Genomic DNA, 27,851 nt, shown 5'->3' on the forward strand with positions numbered 1-27,851 from the left:
ACTGAAGCCTGCACACCTAGAGCCCATGCTCCACAACAAGAGAAGCCCCTGCAGTGAGAAGCCCACACACCACAATGAAGAGTAGGCCCTGCTCGCCGCAACTAGAGAAAGCCTGTGCACCACAACTAGAGAGAAGCACACGCGCCGCAACAAAGACCCAATGCAGCCAAAAAAATAAAGAAAATAAATATATTTTTAAAAAAACAGAAAATATCCAGTGTTGGCAAGGATGTGGAGCAAGTGGAACTTTCATACACTACTGATGAGAGTCTTAATTGGAACAACCACAGCAGTTTGGTAATATTTATGGAAGCTAAACATACGCATATTCTATGACCCAGCAATTCCACTGCTAGGAATACACTCAATAGAATGCATGCATATAGTCACCAAAAGACTTTTATAAAAATGTCCAGGGGGCTTCCCTGGTGGCGCAGTGGTTAAGAATCCGCGTGCCAATGCAGGGGACACGGGTTCAAGCCCTGGTCCGGGAAGATCCCACATGCCACGGAGCAACTAAGCCGGTGCACCACAACTGCTGAGCCTGCGCTCTAGAGCCCGCGAGCCACAACTACTGAAGCCCACATGCTTAGAGCCCGTGCTCTGCAACAAGAGAAGCCACTGCAATGAGAAGCCCGCACACCAGAAGAGTAGACCCCACTTGCCGCAGCTAAAGAAAGCCCACACACAGCAACAGACCCAACGCAGCCATAAATAAATAAATAAATAAATAAATAAATAAATAAATAAATAAATGAAAATAAGTTCCGTTTAAAAAAAAATACTATAGAGACTTTAACATAGAAAAAAAAAAATGTCCAGGGAATTCCCTGGCGGTCCAGTGGTTAGGACTCTGTGCTTCCACTGCAGGGGGCAAGTTTGATCCCTGGTCGGGAAACTAAGATCCCACAAGCTGCACGGCCAGCCCACCCCCCCCAAAAAAAAATCCATAGTAGCACTGCTATGTTCATTCTACTGTTCTGTTCTGTACTGTACTGTAACATTTCACTTCCCATTAACAACAGAATGGATACAGGTATTGTGATATATACATACAATAGAATACTACACTGCAACAAGAATGAACAACTAGAATTATAAGCAACATTATTGGCAAATCTCATAAACATAATATTAAGCAAAAGAAGACAGAAACAAATGAGTGTGCAACTGTTCCTTGCTCTCTCAGAATGAAATTCCTCAGAGAATTGTTCCCTATGTTCTCCTCTGCCTCTCCACGCATTGTTGGATGAGTAGGTTTCTCTACTGTCAGAGTTCAGTATAAGGACAACACAATACATTCTTCAGAATCAGCTTTGTCAGGGGTAAGGGCGATCTTTTGGGAGAGGGGGAAAGCAAGAGAGAGCAAGAGAATATGAATATCATAAACTATAGGGGACCTTTGAAATAGAAAATAAACAAATAAACTAATTAAAATTGTATTTCAAATGAACAACATAACTACATTGAAGCATGAGGGTGGTGTGTGTGTGTGTGTGTGTGTGAAAGAGAGAGAGAACTAATTCAACATATGCATAGTCTAACTTTTGAACACACCACTGACATTTCAGCAACAACGATAATACCTATTACCAAGATCTTGGTTTCTAAGTATCATTCTCCACCAAAAAGAACCAAGTTTCCTTGGATAAACAGTTGGTCATCTGGTCTGGGGCAGGATGGAAAATAGAAAACCTTAGAACACTTGTCCCAGAAAATAAAGAATTATTCAAACAATGGTTGAAGGTGCTCCCTGGCCAAATCTGGGGAAATTTGAGCATCAAAATAAGTAATGATAATAAAGGAGTATAACTTACTGAATATAACAAAAATCTACAGGTTCACACTGAAACAAATAAGAAGAAAAATCTCTTCCTTGGAGTTTAAAACTAATTAACAGATTTAGAAGAAACAATGGAAACAGAACCACTATTTGGCAACTATCAGGCAAAAATCACTGATGAACATTAAAATTGGGGAGTGAAAGTTTGAGGGATAGCAGTATATTTACATGTCTTGATCTCCCTGTAAGATATTTATTAAATACAAAGTAAAAAATACTGGTTTTACAATGGAGAAATCTGGAAGACACTACCTTTAACCGAGTGATCAAAATTAAGATCATGAATAGTCAGACAATTGGACATCATGTCCCTCCTGTAAGAAGGTATTCATACAAAAATGTATAATCCAAATCTAGGCATGAGGAAGCATTAGACAAACCCAAAGTGAGGGACAAAATAAGTAATCTGCACTTTGCAAAAGAAGCAATGTCATTAAAAACAAATATTGAGGAACTATGTATGCTAAACCAAAAAAAAAAAAAAAGTACATGTTATATGATTCCATTTATATCAAACTCTAGAAAATGCAAACTAATGTATAGTGACGGAAAGAGTGTTTTCCTGAGGAGAAAGGGTGCAGGTAGGAGAGTAGGGACTATGAAGGGGTACAAAGAAATTTTGGGGAGTAATGAATTTTGACTGTGGTAATGTTCACACAGTGTATACATCTGTCAGACTTATCAAACTGTACTCTTTAAATACGTGCAGTTTATTATATGTCAATTATACCTCAGTAAAGTTGTTTTAAAAGTTTGAGGAACTATTCCAAATTAAAGGAAGTCAAAAGGATATTTTCTTATAGGAAAAATATGAATAAAGTCTGTGGGCTAGATAATAATAATGGTTCAATGTTAATTTGCTAATTTTGATAATAATAGGAGAGAATATCGTTGTTTTTAGGAAATACATTCTCTAGTATGTAAGGATAAAGGGATATCATGTCTATGAAAAACTTACTCTCAGTTGGTTCAGAAAAATATACATATGGGGAGAAGCTAAACAGAGATAAAGTAATAAAGTAATATGATAAAATGTTATCATTTGGCTGAAAGATAAACCAAATTCTCCACACTACTCTTGTAATATTTCTATAAAACTGAATTATGTCAAAATAAAAGAGTTTTTTGTTTTGTTTTTAATAAAGAATGTGGTGCTTAGGAGATTGTGAGCAATAGCCAAGGTATTCATTCATTCATTAACAAATACTGGTTTTTCTCACACGGATGGACCTTGACAACAGTGGCCACACTGGCTTGCCAGAGCAAGTTTACAGAAATAAACCACATGCCAACATCTAAATTTCTAAACCTGATTATTTGAGTTACAAATATATTCTTTTCATTTAACTAACAAGTGTTTATTTAGCACCTATCACTGTACCAAGGTAAGATAGGCACTAGAAAAACAAAGTCCCCTGGAATGAAACCAGGGGAACATGCACAGATACAGGTGTGGCACAGGGAAGGGTGAGTGAATGGATGGAGTCTTGTCAGATAGGGAAAGGAAGAATATGTACCATGAGCAAGGACACTGAGGCAGGATCATGCACGGTGAGCTTGGGGAAATTGAAGTAGCTGGATACAGCTGAAACTTCAAGTATAATGTGAGAAGTGACAGCAAACAAGACAGAGGAGATCAGTCATGCCAAGATTTTAAATATTGGCACCTTCCCAGTGGTCCAGTGATAAAGAATCCACCTTCCAATGCAGGGGACCCGGGTTTGATCCCTGGTCGGGGAACTAGGATCCCACATGCTGCGGGGCAACTAAGCCCACATGCCACAACTACTGAGCCTGCGTGCCTAAACTAGAGAGCCCATGTGCTGCAAACTACAGAGCCCATGCCCTCTGGAGCCCACACACCACAGCTAGAGAGAGAAAACCCGCACGCTACAACTAGAGAGAAGCCCACGCGCTGCAAGACCCAACACAGCCAAAAAATAAAAAATAATAAGTAAATAAATAAATAAATATTTTTTAAAAAAATCTTGGTATTCCATGCTAAGAAAGCTAGGCTTCAGGCTTCCCTGGTGGTGCAGTGGTTGAGAATCCGCCTGCCAATGCAGGGGACACAGGTTCGAGCCCTGGTCTGGGAAGATCCCACATGCCGCGGAGCAACTAGGCCCGTGAACCACAACTACTGAGCCTGCGTGTCTGGAGCCTGTGCTCCGCAACAAGAGAGGCCGCGATAGTGAGAGGCCCGCGCACCGCGATGAAGAATGGCCCCCACTTGCCACAACTAGAGAAAGCCCTCGCACAGAAACGAAGACCCAACACAGCCATAAATAAATAAATAATTTAAAAAAAAAAAGAATCCGCCTGCCAATGCAGGGCACACGGGTTTGATCCCCAGTCCGGGAAGATCCCACATGCCTCGGAGCAACTAAGTCCCTGTCCCACAACTACTGAACCTGTGCTCTAGAGCCCGTGAGCCACACACAAAAAAAGTGTAATGCAAGAGGAGGAGCCAGTTTAGAAAAGAAGAGAACAAACTTGTTTATACCTATGAGAGATAGAGTACCTTTGGCAACAATGTCTTTTGGCAATGTTACAAATCAGGAGCTTACCAGGGAGATCACTCTGTTATAAAAATATTGCTACTAAGTGTTTTAGATGTTAAGTATGTAGACTATTAAGTTACTGGCCACATTTTGATCTACTCCCGCATGTGTGAAGTGACTTGAGTAAAGAAGATAGTTCATTGCAGTAAGATTTATAATAACAAAATATTTTAGAAATACCTTAAATGTCATCAATACATGATTGGCTAAATGTCTGATCTCTTATTTGCAATGTGTCAGTCAAATAGGAAGTCAGCGTTTTGGGACAGATAATTTAAGTCCAGAATGAAATAGAAAAAAGGTTGACTGAAATTAAGTTCATAATACTTTAAATTAATCTATTCTACTACACCCATATTCATAGTAGACTCAAAATAAATATAACTTCAAGTGAGTAATCTAAAAATCATAAAACACCATAGCTGACAGGTATTCTAATTAAAGCAAGTTTGAGTATTAACCAACCTCCATAAAATCCTTTAAATGAAGTCTAAGTCAACCAATATTTTTACTACCTTAGTTTCATAACTGTAATAATAAGTACAAATGTTTGTATGTCACTTTGGAGTTTAAAAACCATTTTCAACTTCTGATTACCATTGAATCTCAACAATCCTGTGAGCAGGTGAAAATCACAAGTCAAAAGTTGAGACGAAAGCTTTATCATTACTATACCTCCAAGGCAAAGTTTCAAGATTAAAGATAGAGACAGTTTTATTCTTTCAAAAGAAAAGAAGTTTAATTCCTCTGGTTTCTCAGGCTGCAAGACAGTTAGTGACTTTGTTCTCCTAATTTTTAAATCTGTAACTCCCAAAAAAAGACACACAACTAGCCAAAATGAGGCACAGTGGAAATCTTTCCAAAACCACATTTCATACAATTTCCCTATTCTTCATCAAAACTTATAATGGAAAATCTTTATGTTCTAGTTTTCTGAGACAAATTCTAAAAATAAGCTCATGTATCACTCAGTGAACAAGACATACTTCAGGTAGGTCCACAAATTCCTATAGGCAACTTAAAGCAACATTTTACCAAAGCAAAAGGATGTAATACAGAAGCAAATTGTCTCCACACAAATCACACTACTAAGTCTCACAGGTGTCCCCAGCCCCTTGGGTATTTACTTACCTCCAAAGGCACAATGATGGATGGCTTCTTTTTCAGTTCCTCACATTTCCTCTTCTTACAGATCTGATGGCTGTTCTTTCTATTCTTGCAGTAGGTACATTCACCACAATTGGTCTTCTGCTGGCAGGGCTCACAGACCCCACATCGCTTTCGTTTCTTCTTTTCCAAAGTAGGTAGCAAAGTTGTGTAGGAAGGAGAAGAGGAGGTACTGACAAGTGACACTGGCCTAGACACCACTGTGGTGTTGATGTCAACCATGCTGGTGGCACTGATCTGGGAGCTCCCTCCTTCCAATTTGCTGCGACTGGCCTGGGAGAGGTGGACAATGCCCTGTGAAGCATGGTGGAGTCCTCTCTCAGGGGCTATTGTGAACCCCTGAGTGTTAGCTGGCAGAAAGCTTATATGAACCTTCTTATTTTCTATATTGTTTATAGCCATTGCGGGAGGTACCGAACTTATCTCTGAGTTTGATGATGGTTGAGGAGTGTGACCTAAGCCCGAAGGCAAAATCTGCAGAGTGCCCTGGACCTCAAGCCCAGATGAAACAGTGCTCTGGGGCTCAGGCCATTCTGGGAGAGCATTACAGGTAGCAATTGGGTTAAGAGGAGCAGGAAGAAAGATATCGGGGTCTGAGGCAGTACCACCACCCATACCGAGGACTTGTTGATTTAATATAGCACCAAAGACCTCTCCTTGGACTGGAATAGCACCAGGAATCTCTGGTGGGTCTGGGGTCTCACCCAGAGGCTCTCCATGAACTGGGTTAGCACCAGGAACTTCCCATTGATGTGGGACAGCACTAAAGGCCTGTCCTAGGACAGGGGTGGTATCAGGAACTTCCTGTTCATCTGGGGTAGATTTGAGTACCTCTTGATGATCTGGTTTAGCACCAAGGGTTTCTTGTTCTGAACCTGCCAAGAGGAGTTTTATTAATGAGGTAGGATATATTGACCCACCAATAGTCAAACAGTTTCTAAGGTCCAATTCAGGTACAACCTTATTAAAGCTGGAGGTGGGGCAGCAATCATGTTCACTTTTGATGGGATCCAGGTAAGAATCAGATAGCTTAAGAGATTCTACTCGTGAACCCAAATCTTCTAACTGAATGCTGGGGTTTCCTTCAGAGGTAACCCTGAGGGCTGCTTTTTGGAGCAAAGGAACACAGAGAATGTCCTGAGCAAACATTCTAGGGGAATCACTGATATCATTCAATGTCTCTCTAGAGAATAGTCCTTCACCACCACGTGTCCCTTCCAATGACCCAGAAAGAACCTCTGCTGCAGGGCCACTATGAGTAGTGCGATTTATTTTGGAATCCTCCACACTTTGGGACCAAGACTGGGTTGTCTCTTGGCTCTCATCTTTTATTAATGATGCATTTTGTATGCCAATTAGATTCTCTATATCAGGAGGGATTGAGGGGTCTTGCACTGGGACTGAATCACTTTCTGCATGCTTTACTCCCATGTCAGTAAGTACCTTATAATCACACTCATGTTGCTTTCCTAGATTCTTAGGAGGTGGAACTTTCTTGGGTTTGGCTATGACCGCTGGGGGTTGGGAGAGTCGCCTGCTAAGAGAGGTGCTTCGGAGAGCCATTGTAAACCCATTGCAAGTTAAGGACTCTGGGTTCTGAAAAAGAACCTCAGTCCTATCCAAATTCATTCGTGCTGCTCCAGCTCTTGTCAGAAGGCTTCTGACTGGCATAGGCAGTTTGGGTTCTGTTTTTTTCTTAACACCTCTTTCTTGAATTAATTGCTTTAATTTTCCAGGGCTCACAGTCTTGACTGTCACCACATTTTTGTTGGCTGGCTTAGATCCCTTCTTCAGTTGGCTGTTTTTCTTTTTGTTTAGATCTTCCCTCCTGACTAATTTGGAAGGCCTTGCATGGCGAGATCGAGACATAGCTACGGAGTAGGAAAAACTGAAAGGGCATGAGGAACAGAGTCATTGGTCCTTTGGAAAGTCTCACTTCTGAGGAGAATCCGGATGCACCATGGTTGTGCTCAGTCGCAGGAGGTTTTGGTCTGAAATAACAATGACAAAACATTGGGAGTGAGTCTTCTTCCTATGCAATCCCTCATTTGAAATAGAATATTTACTAGCAATTATTAATTAAAATTAAGGAACTGAGAATATTGACTGCAAAAGGAAAATATAATAGACATAAAACATACTAAAGTATCCTATAAATCCTGGATTCACAAATAAAGCTCCTTTAATTCCTGTGACAACTGATTAAGTTGATGAAGTTCTTTGAATAAGCTAAGCATGGGAGTTTCTTTACATTAGAAACCGCAATTATGGACTTCCCTGGTGGCGCAGTGGCTAAGAATCCGCCTGCCAATGCAGGGGACACGGGTTTGAGCCCTGGTCTGGGAAGATCCCACATGCTGCAGAGCAACTGAGCCCGCACACCTCAACTACTGAAGCCCACGTGCCTAGAGCCGGTGCTCCACAACAAGAGAAGCCACCGCAATGAGAAGCCCGCGCACCGCAACGAAGAGTAGCCCCTGCTCGCCAAAACTAGAGAAAGCCCGCGCACAGCAGAGAAGACCCAATGCAACCAAAAAAAAAAAGAAACCACAACTATCGTAGTTACATGTAGTTTAAAGCTCAAATCCTAATCTTTACAAATTTGGATACTTAAAAAGTTATCTCTTAAACTCTTTCCTAAGCACATCACCATACAGGCAGAGGTATCATCTGTTGGACAGTAAAGCTGGTAAAGCCAGAGGAAGAAGAGGCTTTTATTATCCAAGAAACTCTACTCTTTGGAGATCCAGTAACATTAATACCATATTCCAATTAACCATCCACAGATTTTGAGTTTTATACATGCACACAAAAGTAGCATAAACTCTTGGGAGTTAGTATTTACAGATTAGGTTACAAATAAGACTCACAGGTCCAACAAGTATCTGTTGAGTACCTCCTCTGTATAAGGAATGCATTGTGGCGGGCACTGCCCACACCCAGAAATGATGTCCCTCCTTCCTCTTTCACCCGACTTAATCCAAAGACTGATGGTTCTAAACTCCCTTCTACCAAGGGTCCCAAAAGTCTCATGATGAATGCCTAGGCAAAGAAATTGGAAATAAAGAGAAAATGAGATAATTAGAACAGTAAAGCATACTAGATAAGCAACTATTATTTGAAAAGTAAGAAAAGAGGAGAAAATGAAAGGGGACTGACTAAGAGTCATCATCAGTTGCATTTTTGTCTCCTCAGATTGCCTACCCTGACCCCAAATAAGACCAAGCTATGAGGAAGAGTGAAGCTCACCATACAAAATATATCAGTAGGGCTTCCCTGGTGGCGCAGTGGTTGAGAATCTGCCTGCCAATGCAGGGGACACAGGTTCGAGCCCTGGTCTGGGAAGATCCCACATGCCGCGGAGCAACTAGGCCCGTGAGCCACAATTACTGAGCCTGCGCGTCTGGAGCCTGTGCTCCGCAACAAGAGAGGCCGCGATAGTGAGAGGCCCGCGCACCGCGATGAAGAGCAGCCCCCACTTGCCGCAACTAGAGAAAGCCCTCGCACAGAAATGAAGACCCAACACAGCCATAAATAAATAAATAAATAAAATTAAAAAAATATATATATATATCAGTAGACTTCCTAAAGATCATGGAATCAAGAGTGTGACAGCAAACTGGGTGAGGATTCTTTAACAGTTGACAGGTTGCTGGATTTGTAAGAAAATCTGGTGTAGGAGAATGGTTACCAAAAACTGGTCTGCAACCAAGTGATCACCAGTCTGTGGCGAAATGAGAAAAAAAAAAATAGGCTGAGTACACCTGAAACTAACACAACACTGTAAATCAACTACACTTCTACTAAAAAAAAAAAATGAGGCCATATAAAGTTTTTCATAAGGTTGAATTTATTATTATTTAATCATGCTTTCCTGTTTTCTCTCATTAAAATGTCCTTTCTAAAAAACGTGGAGAATTCCCTGGCAGTCCAGTGGTTAGGATGCCGCACTTCCACTGCAAAGGGCACAGGTTCGATCCCTGGCTGGGGAACTAAGATTCCGCAAGCTGCGAGGTTCAGCCAAATAAATAAATAAAGTAATAAAAGTCCTTTTTTTGTGAAAAGGTGGAGATAGGCTTATTTATTTAATGTTATTACTTGGCAAAGTAAAAATGTGACAGCCCTCTACCAATTCTCAAATTTTGGTTTTGTTTTTGTTGTACTCATCTGATCCTGGTAATCCTGGGATGCACTAGTTGCTTTAGTGGCTAGAGATGGTGTCACATCAGAAAACCCTGAATTTGAATCTGTGGTCACCAGCTGTGTCCTTCAGCAAACTACTTAACAGGAGGTCAAGTTTTCTGCATCTGAAATGAGGTTGTTTTGAGATATCAATGGGCTCCTCTGAGGAAAACCTAGTGGTAGTGGTTTCATCCTTGTGATATCTGAGGTAAGAAGAAGGACTTTGGAATTAGGTAGACGTGGGTTCAATTTCCAGATCAGAAACATTACTAGCCATAAGCTTAATGGTAGTTATCATTATTGTAGAACAAGTTTAATCCTCAGTCTGTCATATCCTGCAAAACAAGATCTAGTTCTTTTGTTTCTGTTCCCATCTAACACGCTGTAGGCCACACACTATAATAAAAGATCTCAGAGAACAACATTTAGAGGCAAAGCATTGAGCCTTTAAGAAAGACTTTTAAAATAGACATTAGTGATAACATTAACCACAAGAAAAATAACATTTTGATAAACCTGTGCTGAATACAAATACTAGGCCAGAGAATACTCCACTTGAGTTCTTGGCATCTAAGCTTATGGCTTTCCCCCTTTTCTTAAAAAAAGAAAAAAAAGTTTGGCTGCACTACCTCTTTGGCTGTGAAAAGCTGTAGGATATTTTCTCCAAAGACCACTGCTTTTTGTACCAGCATTTTTAGAAAACAAAAGACATTCCAATTCTAATCTCCAGAAAGTCAGCAATCTTTATAAGGATGTTTTTTCGGATAACAAAAAACAATCCATTCCATTCTCTAGAAATTCAACAATATCTGTCTAAACATGCTTTATCGCTTATATCAGGATTACCTTGCTAAAAAATTATTAAGAGCATATAATCTAAATATTGCAATCAGCCATAAAAATTAAAATTCATATATGTTGCAAGTAATCTGAATATGCCAGAGGGTGTCACGGGATCTGCTTTTGAAAGGAGTTTATAAATTGATCTCTGTCTCATATATTCTTTTATATTTTTAAATGGAAGTGCTTTAGAAATCCAGACTTGTAATTAAGATAATGTTTACTATTCAAACCTTATCTCTTGAAAAAGAGCCTGTCAAGGAAATGGAAATGGTATGAGCAACATGGATTGGAAAGATGTGGCCTCTTTGAATGGTAACAGCCTTTTTATGAGATCGTGAAAGAGGCCAATGACCCCTGAAAAACCCAAATGCAGGGAAGAAACCACTCGGTACCACCCAGCCAAAAAAACAATCAGAAACAAAATAAGGACTCCCACAAGATCTTAATTTTACTTGGCTCCACTGATGAAATGTAACCCCCTTTTGTAAATAAACTAAATTATCCCCAGGGCTGGGGGTGGGGGGGGGCTGGAGGGGGGAAGGAGTCCATTCTAATATATAGATCCACATTTAAATATGGAATTATCTGCACAGATCTTCTGAAATTTATTTTCCTTATTAATTTGTAAACATTATTAAATGCTTTATTTCCTTGTTTTGTGCTTTTATTTACTACAGAGTGTTTAAGTCATAGAAAAATACATTTACAATTAAATACTAATTCCACTTCTGTTTTTCCATTTCTGATGAAAACTGACATTTCAATATTTCTCAAAATCAGTTTTATTCTACTCTAGAGTATATTCAAGAGTCTGAGTGCTACTGAGGTTGCTACAGGATAACATGATTGGAGAGAAAATAAGAGAATAATGTCCCTGTTATCAAACATATATAGCAGGCCCCGGAGGGGGAACCACATGCAATTGACACTATCCTGTGAGTTTTTGTTTTCCTAGAAGAGAAAACAAAGTGAAACAAACAAACAAAATTCCCAACAACTGTGGGATGCAAAACATTACTTAACTAGTCTTTTCACCAGAGGGCACCAAGACCCCTAACCCACAATAAAAAAAAAATTTTTTTTTTCCCTAAGATGTCCTGTGACATAGGGGACTGGAGTAGTGTATGAGATCCAAATATTACTGTCCAGGAGATAAGGGCCAACTCATAATTTGAAACATGAAAAGAGATGCCAGCCCAAAGAAGAAAATATAAGATTACAGAGAAAGTGGAGAAGTGGCAAGATCAGGCCCCAGGGCCTATGAAAGGATCTGCTAATTATTCACACATAATTTAAACATACCTAACCAAATTGGTCAACAAACAGGATCAGACTTTTGCCTCAATATTATCTGAGCTTACTAAGTAGTCAGCCTTTCCCTAAGGAGTCTTAAAAAAAAAGAAAAAAGAAAAAAGCAATTATTTGATGTGATCACCTTGCCTAGAAACTGAAAAGCTGACTTCCTAAACTGTATCAGTTGTCTGTAAAGGACAATATCGACAGTACCGTGTCAGAAAAATTCTCTCCCACTTACATCCCCCCTCCTCCTTCTGGATCTCCCAAAGTCCCCTGGGCAGGAAGTGGCTGAACTGATGTAACCATCCAGCCCACATGTCAATTTAAAATTATACTGCAATCCTTCCCACCACCAGCAGTGGCCAAAAAAGTGGTATTTGCATACATAGAGCTAGTTGCAAAAGAAACTCTGATTTAATAGTCACTCCATTCAGCTCCTTAGAATTTAAAGGCTACTGCACTTGACTGAGAAATACAAGACTTAAAACATTTCTTTTTAAAAGGCACCACCTGGCTTAGTTTCCTCCAGCAACTAAGTTCTAAAGGAAGAGGAGGTGGGCGGGCTGCTTGCTGTTCCTAGATAGTTTTGTACCACAGGAAGTGTGAGAGCCTTCGGCACATGGAAAGGCTGTGGAGGGAAACTCACTAGAATGCCAGCAGATTTAGTCAAAGCCTCCTTCCATATGTAAAACACCCCTGCTGCCCTGCAGAGAGCGAAGAAAAAAAGGCCAAAAAGGGCCACAGAAAAGGGAAGGGACAAGTTAAATGGAGATGGAATGATCATTCCAAAAACAAGAAAAGCATAAAACACGTTGGGAAGAAGAGGAAAAAGCAGAAGGAAGAAAATGTCTAAAATGGAAAAAAAAAAAAAAGCCAAAAAGTAGAGGAAGGGGAAGGACTATATAGTAATAAAGCTAGAATATAAAAAGACAACTGGGATCAAAATGCTGAAGACTAAAGGTAGAAAGATGGAGGGGGTGGAAAAAGAGAAACTTAAGTGTACAGAGAAGGAAAAATACAGAGGCAAAGAAGAGGGTGGGGGAGGGGAGGGACGAACAAGATAAAGAAGATTGGAGGAGGAAGAGAAACAAAGGGCAGGGACAGAGGTGATCCAAACCTCCAACCGATCAATTCTGGAAGACCAGAGCTGGGAGCCATAGTTAACCCTCATTAAAATGGTAAGCGGTGATCCAGGAGTTCTTAATCTGAGCTACCAATCTTTGCAAAAAGATACAGTGTATACTAATAACTCTCGTACTTGATTCGGAAGTTTAATTGAAATCATAACATTGTTTTAAACACTGTCATACATTGACAACCAACCTAATTAAGATCTCTTAATTGGGGAGGCAAGGGACTTGGGCTTTAACCTGTGTAACTAATACAAACCAATAAAACCAATAAAATCAGGAAGCGCACCCAACGTCACGTTACCTGAGGGTTTTAGATCTTAGAAACAACGCTGACCAATCCCCAAACATCTCCTTATCTACACACCCGCCTTGTTTAATTGTAGACAAAATTCCTAATATGCCTTAAAAAGCTCTCGCCCTAACTGGTTCACAAACACCTTTTCCATACTCATTTTGTCATCCTGAGTGAGGACGGAAGAAGCCAACGTTTTTATTTTACTATTTAACGTTGAGATGGGGAGAAGGACGGTCCCTTTTCGGTTCAGGGCGGACCTGGGGTTGCTACCCTGTAGCGCCGCCCTTCAACTCATGTGGGTGCAGCGCTCAGCGCACCCTGCCGACACTAGGCTGTGCACCTAATCTTTTCCTCGCTCAGGGTCTTGAAACACTTTTCAAACATGTCTTTATAAACTGATCCTTACTATGATATATCATGCAGCTCATTGTGTGCCCGAGAGTGTTACGGGCGAGGAGAGAAAGAGGCACTGGAGCGACCTGGTTAATTTGGGAGGAGGACGAGTTGCCGGCGGGGGAAAAGACTCCTAGTTCAAGCAATATCTGTTCTCTTGTTGATACATTAATTTTTATTGGGTCAGAAAAGCCCAATCTGTGTTCTCCATTACCGCGGAAAGTGTACTGGGGCAGGCCAGCAACTTCCCGACCACTTTCTGTAGCCCCTAGTAGCTGAATCGTTTGGGAGTGTGGGTGAGAGGGAGGGAGGGAGGGGAGGGGAGGAAGAGAAGAGAGGGGTGAGGGGGAGACGGCGAGAGACCTAGCCCAGCCCCGGCCCCTCACGTGCCGCCCGGCCGGTCCCCGGCACCCGGCTCTGCGGACCTCTCACCCTTGGGGCCCGCTCCGGGATTCCGCCCTAGTGGGGCTGATGCGACGGCAAGCCAGCGCGTTCGGCGACCGAGTGGCGCTCCTAAGAGTTTTTAGAAGGCCATTTTGACAGAACACTGTTCTATTACTCCACTCCCTTCTTCCCGGATCAGCGTAACTCCAGGTCAGCCTCTGGCAAGACTCTCCTACTACCTCCACCCCAAAAGCTACGTCCCTGAAGCCCCCTCCCGGGAAAGCTCAAGGAGGCAAGTGCCAAATGTTTTCTCAGGGAACCGGCCCCCTATATCAGCCTAGGGGAAGGAGAAAACTTGTTCGGGGGTACGCTTGAGCGTGGGACAGCCAGGGTTCCCTACCCGCAACTTGCCCTATGACTCTTCCCTCTCCTCAGCCCGAGGCGCATCAATCGCCGGCCCAGTCAGGCATCCCCCCCACCCCAGGCCGCACTTGCCCTCCCCCCCAGTCCGGTCTCCAGCGGAGCCCGGGGTCCTACCTCGAGGCGCTCCAGCTCTCCCCACCCGGCGCCGCAGCCGCGTCCTCCGGCCGGGGGGCATTGTTTACCACCCGCAACAAAAGCGCCCCAAGCAGCCCTGGGTGGGGGGGTCGCCGCGGGGAGCGGGCCCACCCCCGCGGCCCCGGCGGCCCCGCGGACGCCGAGCCCCGGCCCACGTCCAGCCTCAGCGGTGCACTGTCCCTCGCAACGCCTTCCGGCCTCCGCGTGTGGCTCCCCGGACCCCTGCCCTCTGCCCCAACCCCAACTCACCACTGGCCCCCTCAGGCTCCGAGGGCTGCGCGCGTCCCCCTGGCTCCAAGCCTGCACCAGCCCTCGGGCGAACTTTCCAACTTGCGCTCGTCCCCACAACTTCGGAGCCCGGGGCCCCGGCGGGCGCGAGGGGCGCGGGCGCGCCCCGGGCGAACACCTACCGGCTCCTGGCAGGGTCAGGGCCCGAGCCCCCGGGGTGGGCGACTGCTTCCCAAAGGTCCACAGCGGAAAGGCAGGTAGAGTTGCATGACTGGGGCGGGGCAGGGGGGCGTCCCGGGGGGCAGACCCGGGAGCTGAGGGCCCAGCGGCTGCGCGCACAAAGCGGCGCGGGAGCGGACTGCGCTGCCACTCCCCGCCAGGTCAGCCCCCCGGAGCAGCACTGTCTCCCCAGGACAGACCTCAGGGAGCGAAGCTGGGGCTCTGCCTTCCCTGGACCCTGCACTACTGAGCGAGCGGCAAAACGCGAGCTGGATTTCCCCAAACTGGAGCTGGACTCCTCTCTCGACCCTTACCCCTCCCCTTGGCCCTCCTCTCTCTTGACATTTTTTTTTTTTTTTTTTTTTTGAGGTCAAAGGAGAGTATTGAAGAGGGAGAGCGTTGTCAACGTTTTCTTGTCATTATCTTTTCTCCGAGGGACTCTCGGGCTGAGAGAAAAGTTTTAGGGTCTCTCAATTGAATGTTTATAGGTACATTAATGGGACGCCAGGTCAGAGATGACACCATTGAGGCATATCTGCGTCGCGAGCAATGGAAAACTGCCCTCAACACCTTAGAGAGAAGCCAGAGGAGGGTTGTGTTCCCTTGACTCAGAGCTTGATGTCTGCAAAGGTCGTCATAACATTTTTGTTAGTTATTTGCCCCCGTACTTTGGCGGTATTCACTTTATGGATGAAGAAATGAAGGCACAGGAAGAAGTAAGTTTTTATCATTAGGAGGAATAACCAGTAGCATTATGCCAAAATTAAGACTGACTGGGGCATCTGAATTTCTCCCTAAGTGTTTGATGGCTGTTGCTTCTTCCAGCAGTCAGTTATTAAACAGATCTGGGAATCCAGATCTTCAATGGAGTCACAGTGGTAAGGAAAATGCTGTTCATGGAAAGATCATTCCTCCCAGGTCAAACTTCAATGGAAGGGAAAGACTCCTTCTATCATTGCCTTCCACACCATTCTACCCCCATTCTGCACATAATTTTTATTCTTTGTTATACCTGCATTAATAAGCATAACCAGATTGTTCTTTTGAGAAAGATTCCTAAACTTTCAACCTTTCTCACTGATCGATTCATTCAAACTTATTATTGAGTTAGAAGCTAGGCCTACAGAGTTAAATGCAATTTGCTTCTTACCCAGGAGGAACACATTCTGGGTTTGCAAGCAGAACAAACTAATGGCTGCACTACAGTGTTTTCAGTGCTACAGTCAGATAAATACATTGATTGGAGAAAGAAATGTGGTTTTTTTTTTTTTTTTGAAATGTGGTGTTTAAAATAAATCTTATCTGAAAAAAGGGACCCTTCTCAGTCAATGTTTCCAAAAGGCTAATTGCTAATATCTTGTCAGAGTTTGACTCAAAACTTGATTTTCTTAAAGAACAAAAGGAGAGACTATCATGTAATAGCAATATCCTGGCTTTTGTCAATTAATTGAAATGATTAACTTAAAAAAGTATTGAAATGGGAAAATCACACGAAGATGTAGAAAAATGACCATGGTGGGACTTCCCTGGTGGTCCAGTGGTAAAGAATCCGCCTTACAATGCAGGGGACGCGGGTGCGATCCCTGGTCAAGGAACTAAGATCCCACATGCCCTGGGGCAAGTAAACCCTCACGCCACTAAGCTCGTGGGCCTCAACTAGAGAGCCCGTATGACACAAACTATAGAGCCCGCATGCCGCAAACTATAGAGCCCACGTGCCCTGGAGCCTGCGTGCCACAACTAGAGAAGAGAAAACCTGCACACCACAACTGGAGAGAAGCCTGTGCGCCACAATGAAAGATCCCACATGCCTCAATGAGGATCCCATGTGCCGCAACTAAGACCAGGCACAGCCAGAAATAAATAAAATAAATTTAAAAAAAAAATGACCATGGCAATGCTTATTCTCTTCATTCCATAAATATTAGTTGAGTCCATACCATGTGCCAGGCACAGTTCCATACTTTGGGGAAACAGCAGTGAGCAAAATGAAACCTCTGCTCTTGTGGTGCTTGCATTCAATCACAGAACGGGGCCAGGAGAATTAAAAAGGCTAGAAAGCAGAATACATATAGTGTGTCAGATGGTGATGGTCAGAGGGAGGGGAAGAAAAGCAGAGAAGGGGACAGGGAGTGCTAGGGAAGGCTGCAATTTTAAATACAACGAACAGCTCATGGAATAGATCTGAAAGAGATTAAGGAAGGAAACCGGGGAAGATTTTATGCTTAGGAAGGAGCAAGTGCAAAGGCCCTGAAGGTAGGTTTGTGTCTGTGGCAACACAACAATTTCACTGTATTTCACAGTGGTAAAAAAAATTGGAAACTGTAAGTGCCCATAAAAAAAAAAAAAAAAAGATAACTCCCACTGACCAAGTCTGAGACAATTTTTAGTTTGGAAAAGAAGTTTAGCTTGGAAAAACAAATTTGGAAATCATCAGCATGTAGATGACATTGAAAGCCACCTTGGCATCTGAGACTTAAACATAGCACCTAGCAACGTCATGTCCATCTGAACCTGTTAGAAAAGGGGTCTGATAATTATAACAGAAACTAAAAGGTTGAACAAGTCATGGGAAGCTAAACAATAACATGAGGTGTCTACCCAAGGAGAAAAAAAGAAAATGCAATTCTTTCCAGTCCTCAATATCAAAGAATACATGTTTAAGCAATTTCCCACTATCCTTATCTATTCTTTCTTAATAACAAAACAAGAATTCCTGTCTTATTTCCAAACACCTCTCTAGGAAAGAGATGTGAAAATACACTTAAGGTGAGTATTGGAACTGTGCTTATATAGCTTCCTAAATACATAACTGTACTTTCATCTTAGCTGCCCTGCTTACTAATTACCTTAGGCAGTGTCCTAGGGAAAAATATATACTCCCCTCAAACACACACACACACACACACAAACACACACACACACACGGTTTCTTTCCTAAGGAATATAATCTCCACTGACAAAAAAAAAACTTTTTTATTCCATTGGAAAAATTTCTTAAATTGGCAATACTAAGTGTTGATGAGGAACTCTTACACATTCCTAGTAGTATAAATGGTACAAACAAATAAGAAAGGCAAACTTATGATCCTCTATAAAGACAGCAGGGATAGATAAATAATATAATAGTAGGTAGGAAAACATTAATAGTCTCTTGGTGATCTGGGACACTACAATCTACAAGGTCCTGGAAGAGCAGGGGAGGCTGGGCAAGATAAACCTGCAATAATAGCTCAGCATTGAAAAAGATACAACGCAGTCAATTCTGCTAGGAGTCCAAGAGAGCAAGGAAAACTTAAAGTAGAAAAGACCCAAGGGAATTCTCAGAGAATTTGCACGGAGCAGGTTTGCAGGAATTGGTATTTACTGGTCAGTTTACTGGCAGACACAGACTTAAGGTCTTTTTCTCACTCAAGCTTCTAAATTGAATCCAAAGATTGTCAAGAATACACAGGATACATACAATACATGGTAGGTACAAACCAAAAGACACCTCAGTAGAGTAGGTGGAAGAGGAAATCAAATTGATACTGTGAGGGAGAAAAAAAAATTGGGATTGCCAGAATTGGCTTTGGAAGGAATTGGAAAAATTAGCATACCTTCATAGTAACTGTAGAGCATGAAGATATAGTCTAGTTATGATAATGAAACAGGATCTTTTATAATATAGTCAGCTTCCAAAAGGACCGTATATCAAATCAAGAACTTGAGTGTGGGGCTTCCCTGGTGGCGCAGTGGTTGAGAATCTGCCTGCCAATGCAGGGGACACGGGTTCGAGCCCTGGTCTGGGAGGATCCCACATGCCGCGGAGCAACTGGGCCCGTGAGCCACAATTACTGAGCCTGCGCGTCTGGAGCCTGTGCTCCACAACAAGAGAGGCCGCGATAGTGAGAGGCCCGCGCACCGCGATGAAGAGTGGCCCCCGCTTGCCGCAACTGGAGAGGGCCCTCGCACAGAAACGAAGACCCAACACAGCCATAAATGAATAAATAAATGAATAAATAAACGAATAAATAAACGAATAAATAAACGAATAAATAAACGAATAAATAAATGAATAAATAAATGAATATACATTACAGTAAACAATATAAGAGAGTACATAAATTGCTAAATTATGAGAAATCATCAGGAAATGCCACAGGAGTTCAGGGAATAAAAAAAAAAAAAAAAAAAAGAACTTGAGTGTGATCAAGTATGGTTTTGGTGAAAACTCCTTCCAAACTTTCTATGACAAGATAGGCCATTTTCTCCATTTATACCTTGTCCAGCAACTTTAATGGTAAGCTTTCCAACCCACTAATTCATTTGTCCACTTAACCTCTCCCAAACTCAACCTGGAAGCGCCCTGACTTGACTTCTATATCCCCATCATTCATGTTCTCTGCTGCTTGCAAGCGGCAGAATTCTGTGGGAGCCTTAGCCAGCTTTGAAATCTTAAGACCTAAATCTGCCTGAGGTCTTTATTTCTCCTCAGCAATCCCTATTTTGGAAGATTTTGAGTATCCTCCTGCCATGGGACCTGTTCTAAGCCTTCCTATGCCTCACCTCCAAAGCTGCCCATAGCCCAGGCTGTCAAGAGAGGCCCTCAAGGGACTTTCCTGGCAGTCCACTGGCTAAGACTCTGCCCTTCCACTGCAGGGGTCAGGGAAATAAGAAACTAAGAAACTAAGATCTCACATGCCAAGTGCTGCAGCCAAAAAAAAAAAAAAGGCCCTCAAGAAATAGGTTTCTTTTTTTCTTCTTCAGTTTTATTGAAATATAAATGACATACAGCACTGTGTAAGTTTAAGGTGTACAGCATAATGATTTGATTTACATACATCATGAAATGATGACCACAATAAGTTTAGTGAACCTTTATCTCATATAGATACAAAATAAAAGAAAAAACAATATTTTTTCCTTGTGCTGAAAACTCTCAAGATATACTCTCCTAACAACTTTTATATTTGATGTACAGCAGTGTTATATTTATCATGTTGTACATTATATCTCCAGTACTTATTTATCTTATAACTGGAAGTTTGTACATTTTGACCACCTTCACCCAATTCCCCCTCCCCCCTCCCCCCACTCCCCACTTCTGGTAACCACAAATCTGATCTCCTTTTCTATGAGTTTGTTTGTTTGTTTTTGAAGTGTAATTGACCTACAACACTATGTTAGTTCCTGGTGCACAGTATTTCTATACATTACAAGATGATCACAATAGATTTCTTATTAACTTTTCCCTCCCTTGCTCAACAGCACAATTTCCTTCCTTACCTGAAGTTTCTTCCCTGTTATGGGGCTGTCCATTATCTTGTGACCTTTAGCTTAGTCTCCATGCTACTTTTTTTTTTTTTTTTTTTAGGCTGTGCTGGGTCTTCATTGCAATGTGCGGGCTTCTCTAGTTGCAGTGCCCGGGCTTAGTAGTTGTGGCATGCAGGCTTAGTTGTGGTAGGTGGGATCTTGGTTCCCCAACAAGTGATCGAACCAGGGCCCCTTGCATTGAGAGTGCAGAGTTTTAACCACTGGACTACCAGGGAAGTCCCTCCATGCTACTTTATTTAAGCAGTTTTTACTACATTAATGAGCCCTTCCTTCTAGCATCTTCAGTCTCTTCTTCATTAGCACCTTCTTCTCTGCTGTCTAGGGGTTGTCCATGTTTATCATGCCCAGGTCATGCCTTTGCTTGACCTTGCTCTCCCATCTACCTTTAGCCCTATTTCCCTCCATGACAAATTCTGTTTCTTGCTGTTTCTTGTTCTTATAACATCTGTTTATTTCTGAGTCCACTGACCTACTCTCCTGACATTACATTCACAACACAGCTTCATTCTCTTTTTTTCCCCCTACATTTTGAAATTCCTCAGTCCTGGAATTCTGTGACACCTATAGGCCATCCTGGTTCTCCTCCTATAAGTCCAACCAAAATGCCTTCACCATCTTCTTTCTCTGGATGCTTCCTTCTTCAGCCCTCTCTTGGCACTGCAAACACTTCGAGACTCCTGGTCCAGCCGAAGACTTCCAAAGCTGACTCTCCAGCCATGAATGAATGGGGTTTTTTTTTGGTTTTGTTTTGTTTTAACTTTTTGGCCTCACCCTGTGGCATGTGGGATCTTAATGTCCCGACCAGGGATCCAACTTGCGCCCCCTGCATTGGAAGCACGGAGTCTTAACCACTGGACCGCCAGGGAAGTCCCCAGCCCGGAAGGTTTTGCTCTGTAACTGCAGCCCATTATCTCTAACCCCTGAAGAACTGTGCTGTGTTCCTGACCTCTTTTTTTGCATTTTTCACCTGAGACATTCTGGGACCTGCTCCGCTGATTCTTCCTTCTCGTTGCCTCATACATCGTGACCTCTACATAGTAGGCACATTAAAAACAACTGACTGAATTATTCCTGAATGTTTTCTTCCTCCCCTCTGAGAATTCATTTAAAGCTGTCTTGATTATCTGGTGAGTCTGTTCTAACAAACATACTTTCTCCAGCTCTGTGAATAGAGGGGATGAAAAAGTTGGGACAGATACAGGTCTGCCTGGAATGTCCTTCTCCCTCCGGTTCCATCCTCTCCTTCCTCTATATTATTCTCATTCTTGCCAACGTGGCAAACTTATCTTCATCCCTCAAAACCCAGCTCACAAAACTCCTTGTCTGTGAAGCCTCATGTAATAACCCAGGCGGAATTAGGAGCTTCATAGCTCTCTCCACACTGCTTCTGCAGCAGCCCCAGACCTCTGTCATAGCACTTCTGACACACTCCACTCCAGTTACCAAACCGTATGTCTCTCAAAGGACTTATCTTCCTTTTTTTATATTCCCAGTGCTAGCTCAGGACTTAGCACAAAGCAGATACCCAATAGCTCAAGAAACTTTGTTAAATGCCTCTCAGAGGATTTCCCTGGTGGCACAGTTGGTGAGAATCCACCTGCCAATGCAGGGGACACGGGTTCGAGCCCTGGTTCTGGAAGATCCCACATGCCGCGGAGCAACGAAGCCCGTGCGCCACAGCTACTGAGCCTGCATGCCACAATGAAGAGTAGCCTCTGCTCGCCACAACTAGAGAAAGCCCATGCGCAGCAACGAAGACCCAACGCAGCCAAAAATTTTAAAAATAAATAAATAAATGCCTCTCAGAGGTTCTTTTTAAACTCTGTGACTGCGATTATGTAATTCTATATATTTGCACAAATGAGGCTAATTTCTTGATAAACTTCACAGTGTCACAATACCTTAAACCTGACAGAAAATGGAAAGCACCTACTACAGGCTCACACAAAGCTGGGACTCTGTGGGTCCCTTTCCCATTCCCTCCTCTTATATATAAGAGGCATTTCAAAAATAGTTATCATTGTCTTAAAGGTTTCTAAGGCCTTCATCATCTGTAGAATTCTATTATTTAAAATCCACTGACAACTCAGTTCCTCCAGGAAATTGTTCTTAAACAACCCCACCAAACACAGATAACCTCTGACTTATCACCTCTCCTCAGCATTCATGAAGAATAGTGTTGAACTTTATTAATTTGTACTCACTGATTATGTAATTTTGACTCTGCTCATTAGTATTGCATATGTCAACATTTTGTTCCCCCAACTATGTGAAAGCTTAAGGGTAAGACTCATATCTTCTATTTCTTTTGTGTCTTATCTTTTTATAGGACCTAGTACTATAATACCCTCAATAAATATTGCTGACAGGTCAAATACTGACTGACAGAAGCAATTGGATAATATCTCCAAAGTGTTTTTATCTTCTCAGAGAAAAACAATAAGTAAATCCAACAGTGTTATTATTGTTCAAGTGTGTGAATAACAATTGCTACCGTTGATTGAGTAATGTCTTTACACATTATACTATGCTTTCTAAGTAAACATGGCTTTAAGTTGTAACGTAAATGCCCCAAACTTCCAAATTTACCTCTCTAGACTGAATCCCATTGCTCCAGACGTTTCTTTTTTTTTGGACGCGCCTGCAGGAGTTTAGTTCCCTGACCAGGGGTTGAACCCGTGCCCCTTGCAGTGGAAGTGCGGAGTCCTAACCACTGGACAGCCAGGGAATTCCCAGAATATTTCAGCTTAGATCCTTCATAGACATCTTAAACTCAACGTTTCCAATACTACATTATTCTTTTTTTTTAATTAATTAATTAATTAATTAATTTATGACTGTGTTGGGTCTTCGTTTCTGTGCGAGGGCTTTCTCTAGTTGTGGCAAGTGGGGACCACTCTTCATCGCGGTGCGTGGGCCTCTCACTATCGTGGCCTCTCTTGTTGCGGAGCACAGGCTCCAGACGCGCAGGCTCAGTAATTGTGGCTCACGGGCCCAGTTGCTCCGTGGCATGTGGGATCTTCCCAGACCAGGGCTCGAACCCGTGTCCCCTGCATTGGCAGGCAGATTCTCAACCACTGCGCCACCAGGGAAGCCCCTACATTATTCTTAAAACACTCCTTTCCATTGGCTTCTATCCCACCCCCCCACCCCCTCACCCACACACATCTCTAGCTACCCCTCTATCTCCTTTACCGCCTCATCATTCTCCAACTGGCCATTAGGTGTTGCAGTTACTCAAGGCTGAGTTCTAGGTTCTCACTCTCTCTCTTTAGGCTTGACTTACTAATATTATATCTTCAGCCCGGCTGCTCCTTATATATTCTACTCTTTAATATTTCCTCTTGGATGTCTCTGAGGCCTCCGCATACTCAGTGTGTCCCAACCAAGCAACTCATCCTCTCCCCTGTCCTTCCTCTTTGCCCTAAAGCAACAACAAACTGATCCTCTTCCAGTGATTCCTGCCTCAGTGAGTCCACCCAGTCGTGTTTTTTGTGGGTTTCTTTTTGGCCGCGCCACGTGGCTTGTGGGATCTTAGTTTCCTGACCAGGGATCGAACCCATGCCCCCTGCAGTGGAAGCACGGAGTCCTAACCACTGGACTGCCAGGGAATTCCCCATCCAGTCATGTAAACCAGGAACCTAGGAATTATCTTTATCTCCCTTTCCTCACCCCCTAATTGAATCCATCACCAAGTTCTGTCCATTTAATCACTTCAGTGTGTCTCAAATCCACCTTCTTCCCTCCACTCCCATGGCCTGTACTCTAGACCAATTGCCACATCTTGCAATAGTGTGCTCACGTCCACTTTTGTCTTTATTCCATTGTCCAAGCCATGAGCAGGATGATCATTTTTTTTTTTTTTTTTAATGTGGGATCTTCCCAGACCAGGGCTCGAACCCGTGTCCCCTGCATTAGCAGGTGGACTCCTAACCACTGCGCCACCAGGGAAGCCCCAGAATGATCATTTTGAAATACACACCTCACCATGTCAGCCACAGCTTAATACTGGCTTCATATTGCTTTAGGATAATGTCAAGAATCCTACAGGGGCTACAAGGCTGCCAGTGGCTGTAAGACTTGACCTATTTCTCTATCTCATCTTATATGATAAACATCCTAGTTCTTCTCACTCCAGCCTCAGTGGCTTTCTTCTGTAATTACAAACCAATAATTCCACTCTTGTAAACCAGTAAATTTCATTTGCAGAAAAGTTTCATTTTAGGCAAAGCAAGCACTTTACAGTTCTTCAGTCTAGCAGCTCCCTCTATTGTCTTATACATTTGTCAATGTGAGTGACCTGCCTGAAGCCTGGAAGGACATAGCATGGTAATGTATTTGAAGTTGTGATCAGACCCTTGAAGACACCAAACTCTTCCACCATAAGCTCTGTTTCTTTTTTCTGGAAAGCTTTTTCTTTTTCCTTTCCTCAGTTAAGCCCTAGTCATTCTTCACCTTTGGGTTCAAGCATCATTTCCTTAAGGAAGGCTTCTCTAAACTGGTTTAGGTCAATCCCTGTTTTATGGTCTTTTTTTTTTTTTTGGCCACACTGTGCAGCATGTGGGAACTTAGTTCCCCAAAGTACTTATTCCAGTTTAAATTTTACATAAATTTCTGTGGTTACTTGATTAAGATCTCTTTCCCACTAGAATATAAGCTCCCTGAAGTGCAGGAACCAAGTTTTTATTTACTATTGTATATTTGATGCCTAGCACCTGTACAAGAAATACGTGATGAACCACAACAAAAATAAATTAGATCAGTTCTCTAAATAATTTCCAGTTCATTGCTATATCTAATTGTAACTACACTGAGATGATGTAGTTCCTCTTCTGAAATATTCAGAAAACTCTTACTCATTTTTCAAGGCTCAGCTCAACTCTCTAGGTCTTCTTAATTTCCCCCCACAACCCCACCCGAAGAGAACTGGTCTCTTCCCTCTTTGCTCCTTATAGTACTCTATGCATACCCCTAATACTGGACAGATACTGACAAATTATACTTACTTTTTTGTAACTGCTTGCTCTCTTACAAAAGTCTTTGTAGGAATTTTATCTTATTTTCATAGCTTGACCATCTAACATAACACCTGGCGCACAGTAGGTGGACAGTAAATATGTATGGATTGAAAGAATAATGATCTGTTCTGCAGGTCTAGGGGTGCACATACTAAGGAAGTGAAAGGAATATAGCACATATTATGTGCTGTGCACTGTGGTAGGTCCTTTGTCTAAATGATTTTATTTGATATCCATATCATATCTGGGGGATCACCCATATTTTTACAGGTTAGAAACTGAATATCAGGTATTTATTGTCTTTAAGATCACTTACAGGACCTCCCTGGTGGAGCAGTGTTTAAGAATCTGCCTGCCAATGCAGGGGACACGGGTTCAAGCCCTGGTCTGGGAAGATCCCACATGCTGCGGAGCAACTAAGCCCATGGTGCGCCACAACTGCTGAGCCTGCACTCTAGAGCCCGTGAGCCTCAACTACTGAGCCCGTGTGCTGCAACTACTGAAGCCCACGCACCTAGAGCCCGTGCTCCGCAACAAGCGAAGCCACCTCAATGAGAAGCCGGTGCACCACAATGAAGAGTAGCCCCCGCTCACTGCAACTAGAGAAAGCCCATGCACAGCAACGCAGATCCAAGGCAGCCAAAAAATAAATAAAATTTAGAAAAAAAGATCACTTACCTACTAAGTAGAGAAGCAGACATTCAATGTTTCTGTTCTTTTTCACTATACTCTGTTAGAAATTTGATGTACAGCTTTGGAGGACTGTAGAAAAAGATTTGATTAAAAAATGTCACTTTTCATTTTTTGAATACCAGATTACTAATGCCGTAATAAAAAAGAAACCTGAAGCTGTTTCCTAAAATCCCTGCTTTCCTGATTAAACTTTACCTCATGTTCACAAACTTTTTCAACTGTACACTAGCCATGGAAAGCTGACGGCACAACTTAAGCATATCTAATATTATTTCTAGAGTCAAAAATAATAAGAATCATCTTTATCTTATGCAATTTCTTAAGATCTAATTACCTAAGGTCAAAACATAACCAAAGTATGCTTTTAAAAAAAATCAGGGAGTTCCCTCGTGGCCTACTGGTTAGGATTCCAGGCTTTCACTGCCGTGGCCCAGGTTCAATCCCTGGTTGGGGAACTGAGGTCCCACAAGCTGTGCAGCTCCGCCAAAAAAAAAAAAAAAAAAAAATCAAACCATATAAAAGAGTGTACAAATGCTACTAAAGGAGCAAAGATCATGTGTTATATATCGGATAAATTATATATGACTCCAAAATTATTTAAATTATAAGGCATCTGTGATATATGATGCTTATTCCTGGTAAATATAAGTAAATAAACGTTAATGATCTGTGGTCTAAAAGAGACTACCTAGCCTAACTTAAAGATAGCTAAGGAAATTCCCTGGTGGTCCAGTGGTTAGGACTCTGGGCTTCCATTACAGGGGGCACGGGCTAGATCCCTGGTCGGGAAACTAAGATCCTGCAAGCCGCACAGTGTGGCCAAAAATAAATAAATAAATAAATAAATAAATAAATAAATAAATAAAATAAAGATAGCTAAGGTCCATGACAATGTTTATTAAAATGGAGCCTCCCCTTGATTTTGGGAGGCCCAGGTCAGAGTGGGGGTTGGGGGGAGGTGTAATGCCCCCCAGGCAGGGACGACCCCCTGTCCCCGGCTGGCCTAGCCTACTCAAACCTGGTATATGAGTGGGTGAAGGCGGCCATCTTCTTCAGCATCGTCAACACTGTTGCAACCACTTGGACCCTCCCCAGCCTCCCAAGTGCATCACAGCTCTATGTCTTCGTGGAATCGCACTTTGACAGTGGCATCAACAACTGGCTTTGCATGTACATGTATGACCACATCGGTGGGGAGCACTCTGCGGTAATTCCAGAGTTGGGGGCCAATGTGGCCACATTTGCCATCACCACTCTGTGGCTTGGACCTTGTGATAATGCCTACCTGTGGTCATGTCTTAACTGCTTTGGCCTCAACTTTGAGCTCTGGGTACCGAAACTGGCAGAGTGGGGGTCCCTAGTGCAAATTGAGGCCTCTCTGTGGGAGCAGATGTCCCGCAGTGTCTCAACCATCTTTGGGGCCATGAACTTCTGGGCCATCATCATGTACAACCTTGTAAGCCTGAGCAGCCTTGAGTTCACAGAGCTGGTCGCCCAGTGCCTGCTACTCACAGGGTTCCCCCAGACCACACTGGCCATCCTGTTTGTCACCTACTGGGGTGTCCAGCGGGTGAAAGAGCAAGAACGAACCCTGGTGCTGGAGGAGGAGCAGAAGCAGGACAAAGAGAAGCTGGAATAGTAGGGAGGGGGACGGGCTCTTGTCAGCTACTCCTGCGCCCAGGTCTAGGCCAGGCCAGGTGGGGCCTGACTAATATAATAAAA

The 27,851-nt window shown here is 42.8% G+C and overlaps 1 protein-coding gene and 1 pseudogene across 4 annotated transcripts in view; one reads left to right on the top strand and one right to left on the bottom strand.

Moving 5' to 3' along the window:
- The window catches only part of TET1 (tet methylcytosine dioxygenase 1), a 137,529-nt gene extending 122,251 nt beyond the window's left edge, over nt 1-15,278 (bottom strand). For 2 of the 4 annotated variants that reach the window (XM_057531225.1, XM_057531222.1), the window contains exons 1-2: nt 15,066-15,278; nt 5,536-7,562 (exon numbers count right to left, since the gene is read on the bottom strand). In XM_057531225.1, coding sequence (XP_057387208.1) covers nt 5,536-7,440 — 1,905 coding nt within the window. In that variant the 5' untranslated portion in view covers nt 7,441-7,562; nt 15,066-15,278. Of the gene's footprint in view, nt 1-5,535; nt 7,563-8,441; nt 8,544-14,904 lie in introns of those variants that run through there. The other 2 variants (XM_057531223.1, XM_057531224.1) reach the window with 2 other exon arrangements.
- Nucleotides 14,512-27,768, top strand: LOC103018622 (collagen alpha-1(XVII) chain-like; annotated as a pseudogene).
- The last annotated feature ends 83 nt before the right edge of the window (nt 27,769-27,851 follow it).

This window comes from Balaenoptera acutorostrata, chromosome 16 (genome assembly GCF_949987535.1).
Source record: "Balaenoptera acutorostrata chromosome 16, mBalAcu1.1, whole genome shotgun sequence".
Classification (NCBI taxonomy): domain Eukaryota; kingdom Metazoa; phylum Chordata; class Mammalia; order Artiodactyla; family Balaenopteridae; genus Balaenoptera; species Balaenoptera acutorostrata.